The 7,875-nt window shown below is 43.1% G+C and overlaps 1 protein-coding gene across 1 annotated transcript in view; it reads right to left on the bottom strand.

Moving 5' to 3' along the window:
- The window catches only part of TTC14 (tetratricopeptide repeat domain 14), a 38,482-nt gene extending 32,602 nt beyond the window's left edge, over positions 1-5,880 (bottom strand). The window contains exon 1 of the mRNA XM_009642974.2: positions 5,659-5,880. Within this exon, the coding sequence (XP_009641269.1) occupies positions 5,659-5,880 (222 nt within the window). The remainder of the gene's footprint in view (positions 1-5,658) is intronic.
- Positions 5,881-7,875: the final 1,995 nt, after the last annotated feature.

Genomic DNA, 7,875 nt, shown 5'->3' with positions numbered 1-7,875 from the left:
TGAACCATCTTCTTCTTCCAAGTCCTGTTCTTCATTTACGGTCACTGGGATAGGAGCTTCCACAGGAAAAAATGTTCAGCATCATCAGCATCCCCAAATAAATATTTAATACCTTCTAATACCACCCTCAGCTTAGTCACAATAGTAGTTTCAGGACAAAATTTTGGCTCAGGACAGAGATTTGACTTAGCTGGCTATATACTTGAGGATTGAGGACGTGGTTTTAAACAGCACCTCACGCGCTAGCGAGTTGATCTGAGGGGTTCTGCTGTTTCTGCTGTAATGCTTGCCATGGGCCGAGCAGACCGTCACCTTGGCAGGGGGGCTGTGAAACGACTGATTTGTCTGCGCCTGTGGGACTGTGGCCATTTGCAAAAAGGGTGAGTTTTGCCTGTTGATCCTGGTGGCCTTTGGTTTACAGAGGGAAAGAAGTGACACTCACAAGCCATATACTTCTTTCCATATAACCTGGCAACTACATCATTTTTTGCTACATAACAATTATTTTAATCTAAGCCTACCTTAATGTTTAGCCTACCAAAGTATTTGGGCACTCAGAGAGAAATTAGTTTCCTGCTTGTCTGCTAAAAGAAGCCTTCTCTGGAAGAACTGTCCCTCTGAATGCGGCGTGAGCACGGAAGGGTAGAAGTTTCCTTTGACTGTTAAATATTTCTTCATCGGTTCACTCCTCTCTGTGTCTTTGGAGCCCGCCCAGGCAGGCAGAAGACCAGGGTTTGTACTGCCATGCATCGAGAACACCCGTGTATGTCGGGGACAGCTGTATGCCTGTACCATTTGCGGTGCAGACAGCAGAAGGTGGAGCAGACGGACACTGCAGCACCTTGGTCTGTGGACACTTTGGTAAACATGGAATCCAGAGCGGGCCTGTTTGATGCTGACCGAAACGGTGCATTCCCTAAATCCTGGATGCAGGTGTTACCACAGTGGTCAGAATTTACGGCGGTGGGAATGGCCACTATAAGGGCAGGTGACCATGGTGGCAGAGGGCTCTGGTGGGTGGTTTTGGTAGTGTCTCTGAAGCAGTTACCACTCCTAGCTCTGGGCTTCGCCTCCCATTGGACTTTACTACAGCGAAGTAGCAAAGTGGATCAAATGAGCATTGCTTATCGCTCCAATGTGAGGCAGATGAGTTAGTTTAAAAATCCCAGTCCATACGTCTCTGACCTGACAGCCCACATTGCCCGAGCTGTCACGGGGCACCTGGGCACAGCAAAGCGGCTTCCCACTGCCCACAGTTAGGGTGTTCCCTACAACCTTTCTTTTCCTGTCCAAATCATGTTTTCTTCACTGTGTATTTTTTCCATTCAGTTTAACTAAACTTATCTTGCCTTCAAACACTGAAGAAGAGAAAACACGTATAAGAAAAAACTAAATAAAAACCTGTCCCCTTCCCCCTCAAACTCATATTCTTCCTTTTGACCCTGCCTTTTCTGAATCCATTTCGGTGGATTCTCCCAACAGGGATTAACTGCAGCAGCCTATCAGCCCAGTTACCATTTTCCCCTGTAAATTAGTGTATTTGTTATGGGACTGAAAATGACACTTGAACAAAAGGGAACCTTGGGTGCTTTCACCAGTTCCTATAGCAACTCTGTACTCCAAACCGCACTCAGGTACAGCTTAGGGTAAAGTAAAGTGGCCATAAATCTTTTGCACTCTGACTTTTGCCTTCAGCTAGAGATTGGCCTGGTTTCATGGCATGAAGCCATCTAATAGAGCTTGCTGTGGTACATCATGGGCTGGCCCAGCCCCAAAGGGTTACTCTTGCAGGAAAGGATGTGCTGTGTCTGACAGGCATTCCCCTGATCGTGTTCCAAGGGCAGGAGCTACAAGGAGGCCAATGATGTGCTGCCACTTTGCCACTCTCCCAGGCCAAAGGCCCACTTGCTACGAAGAAATTCCCAGGCACATCAGTACGTTGGTAAGTTTAGTCCCTAGAAGGGCAGAATGGAGCTGGAAAGGGCCGTTATCTAACCCAGTGGGCTTTATTGTCCATCGTTTCGTAAGCTGCTCCCTAGAGCAAAGGTAATGTGGTTGGAAACCTTTTACAGTCATATTTCATAAACATAAATGATTATACAAAGTGTAAAGCATAAACTAACAGATTTTAAGTTCATGCTAATAATCTATTCTTCAATACAAAAGGAAATAATTTGCATAACTGCACTAGCTATTGTTTATATAAACATTGTACAAATTTATCATAACCCCCCAGTCCTGAGGAATGATGAACTATGATAGCAGTTATCACTGAGCAATTCTCAAGGTACCTATTTACTAGAAAGACAGTCAAGACCTAAAATGAGCAAAATGTTGTACTTAGAGGGGGATCCCCGGGCAGCATGCTCATTTAAAACAGGAAGGGCGAATGCTGGTTGTAGCTAATAGCCAAACCAGGCTTACTTTCCACAGCTTCTGTTAGAATTTCCACAAAGCTTGAAAGCAAGACGGAGAAAACTGGCATGGAGCTGTGCACCGGTGTAGGAAAAATACAGCTCTGCTTTGAGCATAGGAACCTGCAGAGGTAATGATAAGCGGATAATGGACAGGATTAGCACAAAAACTCACTGCCCCACTGATACAGTTCAGAGCCATGGTTTATTCCTCTCTTGAAGGAGAGGGAAGGCATCCAGGACAATATACCTGAGCTGGAGAAGGTACATCCAAAAAGAAATTATAGGCCTTACTCTGACTGTCCTTTTTTAAGGGTGAAATTCCACAGCAGCAAAAATGTGGTAACTTACTGTTCGCTCCTCTAGTGACACCTTTGGGATCCTCCTGTGCTCAAACGTGAATTTGACTGGAAATGGGATATTTACCTTTCCATCCTGAAACAACGTTCATATATTTTTTCGCTTCACAGCTCATAGGCTTGCCCAATTCAGCACCATTTTAGGAAAAACGAGGTAGGACTCTGTTATAATGAGGAATATTCAGGCCATAAAAATGGACCATACTCCTCTCTGGCTCTTTAAATCCCTGATGGAAAAAGCAAGGCATGATCCGTATTTCCTGGTCATTTCATCTGGTCTCTCTCCGACTCGGCTTCTTGTGAAAGCGTATTACACTGCCCAGCCCAGAGGGCTGCACATATCCTAGTTTCTGTTCTTCATTTATATGGAGGCTAAGGATAATAAGGATATTTGGAGACAGTAGTTTAGGGGAGCAACTCTTCTGAAAGCTATGCATTTGGCAATGTTTTCAGGAGAGCATGACTCTGCATAACGATTTTATCCTCCCTTGTGCCTGTTCCAAAGACTCAGTAATATACAGCCCCCGGGGAAACGAGCCTTCTCACACGGTCATCACTGCTTGCTTGGTATATCACTGAGTACCCTCATATTCAAATGCCACCAAAATAAATTAATGCCATTCTACTTTAAAATTCAGTATTTAAGAACATTAACTTTGCACACCAAAGATTCGTTACTGCTGGTTTTCCAGGTTACAGCTTGTTTCTGCTAGTCCCAAAACCTAAGTTTTACTAAGAGTCGCAGCTGAAGGACGGGGAGCTGCCTGCTGTTCCAGTTTTTGCTTTTCCACCAGATCTGCTTCCTGAATTTAAGCCATTTGTTTTGCATTGGCAATAAAGAAGTCCCAAAGGTATGAGAAGTGGCACTGTCTGGCCCGTGGCATTGCCATTGCCTACGACAATGATGAAGAAATCTGAGTCAGGTTCACTGGCAACACCTGAACGCTGCAGTGTAGCTACATTTGGCTGGGGTGAAGGGAAAAAACCCCACATTTAGATGAAGTTCAAATTGTATTCCTTCTGCAAAGTAAGGAATGTAATAAATAATTTATCTTTTAACCAGTCCCACTTCAGAGCCGGTTTCTCCATGAGGAGTCTTAATTTTGAAAAGCAAGGTCCCTTGTGAAAATTAAAATAAACATTGTAAGTAAGTCATTAGGAAATAATTTCTGCTTCCTTTTCACACTTATTCAACTGCTACATTCATTAATTTTTGAAAATTCTGGTTGTAAAGATCATAAGTCTTGGTGGAATTAAAGGGTAAAGAAGTTTTTAGTGTGCTGCACTCCATCATAAATCATGCCAAGCTACCCAGCCAACCTCATTTTCCATCATTAGCAAAAGTGGTATTGCTCCCTATATGATGAAACTATTTAACAAAATTCAGAATCCTATGCCACCAATTCTGCAAATTTGTCATCATTCGAACTAGAAGGATCCTTATGCAAAAGGCCTGTTTCTTTTACTTTTCCGATATAACCTAGCAGAGGGCCTGAACTGGATGGCTCAGTAGGCTCTTACCATCTCTCACTGCTGTGGTTCTGTCTGGCAGCTGCCTTACAGCCGAAGTGTAAATGCAGCCTGTAGAAAGATACCAAACTCCCAGTGGAAAAGGGAGTAAAAACATAATTTTTAAAATTTGAAAATTAAAATTTATCGGGTTGATTTGGCCCGATTTTCTCAAGAACAAATGAGTGAATAACATAGCACATAAGGAATGGATTTTAGGCTCTCTATGGAAAACACGTGAATAGCCCTAACTGATGCCCGTCTTCTGCACTGAAAAATCAGGCTCAGCTCAGCATTAGAGGCAGAGATGATAAAAAAGTTTTAATAACTTTTGTTGAAAAATACCTGTTTATCGTAACAGAGATTGTATCAATAGAGACTGCTGGAAGCTGCTGTCCTTCCCAAAAATTTTTCTGGATGGTTTCTTGCAAAGCCCTGGCTTCCCGGATGGCTCTGGTGTGACTCCAGGCGACCTTCGCATTACAGATAGCCTGGGCACTGGGCGCATTTCAGCGTTTCTCTGGAGTCCCTTGGTTCTGGAGTCCCAGTTCAGAAGGTTAGGCTTGATGATGCTGCTGCTGTGAGATTTCCAGTTTCCCTCAGAATCCACCCATTCCCAGGATGACAGCTGCTCATTACAGATTTCTGCAGCCTGAAGCTGTACGGGACCTGGAGCCCTGGCAGGACCCACAGGCACTGCTGAACTAAATGAGTGCAGTTACTGCCCTTATCGGAGCAACAGATCCAGCGGTGGGGGAGACCTGGCAGCACACACCACTGCATCGCAGATAAAGGAACAGTTGATCCCAGTGAAGCTGCCAAGAGAATTTATGAAACAATCCCATTGCACAAGGGATCAGCTTTGTCTCTCCTTGCAGGAAATTTCATGGAATCCTTATTGACTTTAAAATAAACTGGTGTATACCAGGCATACTAACTTCACTAAGATACCAGCACCCTCTACCTGTATCCTTACAGAAAGTTTCTTGGTGTCTTTGGTGATGACAAACTGTCCAGATCTAGTCTGAGAAAGAAAAATTCCTCCTGCATTGACTCAAGGTGTATCTGTATTAGTGAACCCCAAAGCTGCAATTGACTTCGGCCCCAGAGCTGCGGGTCAGTAAAAGCTTCAATGTAGTCAGGAATGGGGCATTTTTGCCTCCTGCTGCCTTGCCTTTTTCACGTTACAGCCAACTGTATGACAGCGGTGCTTAAAGAAATCCTTGCAGAGGCCACTGACAAAATATTTTAGTCACGTCAGATATCATGCTTGTAAACCACTCAAACTCTGTCCTCACCATCGATGACACAATCGCTACCAAAAGCTGAATATTCTGGATATGAAGGCTCATGTAGAAGGCTCTTGTAAAACTTACCCAAGTTCTCTTGGAAATCTCAATCCAAACACTAGCCACGCATGCTGCTGGCAGCTGGAGAAGGCGCAGAGATGGAGGAGGTGCAGAGCTGTCAAATGGCAGCGGCACGATGCAGACCACTGCCTTTAAACCCTTCTGCAAATTGGCATTACTGTAAATGCCAAGTGTCAGAGGAACTGCCTTTTTGAATCCTGACTTATTGTGGCTGTTATCTATCACCATTGCTGAACTACACCATGCCTAGATCCCAACTTTAGATCAGGGTTTTAGAGTGCAAAGCAAAATACACAGAAAGCCAGAAGGAAAGCTGTTACCCTGAGAAATAATTTAAGCAGACAAAACCAAAGATGGATAAAATAGAAATGTAGATATGTAGAAATTTGGAGCAACTTGCCTAGGATTATAAAGCTAGAGTGGCAAAGCAGGAAAGAGAGCCAAGGCTTCTGAGCGCTATGTTATGCTTCAATAATAAATTTATGACTTACTTACTACGATATGACTGGTATTCCCTGTTTAACAGACAGCCAGTAGAGACTGTTTAACAGAAACCCCCCAATACTGTCAAGGAGTATTTCATAATACCTGTCTCTAACTGTCAAATGGGTTTTTTAATATCCTAATCATTAAATGCACAGAGAAGTTATATATAGGAGGTAAAACAGGAAAAAAAAAGGGAAGGCACAAAACTGTTTTGCAGAGTTACAGTGTATTACAAAAACCTACACAGAAAAATAATACACAGCATCTACTTTCACCTCCTGCATGCTGCTGAACTGCAGTGATGGAAACGGGCTATCTTTTATATCTTTCATTTCCAGTGATGCTAATCTCCTCTCTTCCTTCCTCCCTGGTGATTCTTTCAATTAATAGCTTTTAAATGTTCCTTTCCTGAAGAGACTTCATCTTTCCATGAATTTTCCTGTAGTATTTACATCGTACGTGATACGAGCAGAGATTACAAGCGAAGCCTGCAATTCAAAGTACTGAACTCTCCTTACGCTAATGTCTCTTAATAGTACTCTGGCAGCCAAAGGGCCATAAAGAAGGGGAGATTAATTTGCTGAAGTGTCAGCACAGAGACTCCTCTTTTGCCTGCAGAGAACTGGAACAGACTGTTCGTGGTGACAGAGGCTACGGCCAAGCTCCACTGTGCTGTGCGTCTCCTCCATCGCCTGAGACCCACAGGACTTCTGGGGTAAAGAACTAAATTGCTGCACCTCCAAATCAGATCAAGACATGCCAGAGACCGAGCAGATTCCCCGTTCTTTTCAGAGCAAGGGCACATAAAAAATGCCTGGACTCCAGGCTTTCCTCCTGCCCTTTGCTTGCATAAGATCTCAGGGGTGAGATCAATTTTGTAACTGTAATTCCACTGACTTGTATGGACTCTGCTTTCAAATGAAAATCGGGTCTAAGAACTCAGATTTGAAAGGAAAGTGTCCTAAAATATTCTGGTAGGCCAGCCCTGCAGTCCCTGGCACTGCTTTTGATGGAAATTTGCATGTGCATACAAAGCGGATTTAGAAGTTATTAGTTAGATTTGAGCCTAAATGTAAAACATCTGATTTAACATTACACATTCCCATGAGTTTTGTTTGTTTGTTTGTATATACATAAGCAAAATTCAATGATCGCCTGTTAACATATTATTCAAAACATAAAAATCAATTAAAATAATTTCCTACAATTCACTCATAGCCAAATGCTGACACAGTTGAAACTGGCTCACTACCTCCCTCAAAAGCAATGGGAAAACCAAGCTAAAGACAAATATGGATTTAGCCACTTTAAGAAAAAACTTCAAGTGTTTTTCCTCCCACATCACAAAATAACTGAAGAACAACGAACAATTTAAAAGATTGGTCAGCTTTTAAATAACCTTTGCTTATACTTGCCCTAGGTTCAATAAAGCTATTGTGATCATTTAAAAAAAATCAATTCTATTTTTAGGGGATTTAGTCCAACTGAACGTGGCTGGTAATTAAGGAAACAGCAGTTCTAGTACCTGCTCTTTCTTGTATTTTCTTGCAGGCAAAGAATACACAATTTCTTGCAGCCCAAGCCCTGCAGACCTCCCTGGTATGACAAAGGTACCTCTGTTTCCCCCTTCTTCACGGATTAAGAGCATCCTCTCTCATCGCCTCTTGCCTGATGGACAAGGGATGCACCTCCTCCAGTCACAGCAGAATTTAGGCCTGTGAAGGAGGTGTGATGTGG

This window comes from Egretta garzetta, unplaced genomic scaffold (assembly GCF_000687185.1).
Source record: "Egretta garzetta isolate BGI_Z169 unplaced genomic scaffold, ASM68718v1 scaffold637, whole genome shotgun sequence".
Taxonomy (NCBI): domain Eukaryota; kingdom Metazoa; phylum Chordata; class Aves; order Pelecaniformes; family Ardeidae; genus Egretta; species Egretta garzetta.
The sequence above is the reverse complement of the archived record's forward strand: the minus strand, read 5'-3'. Positions and strand labels throughout refer to the sequence as shown.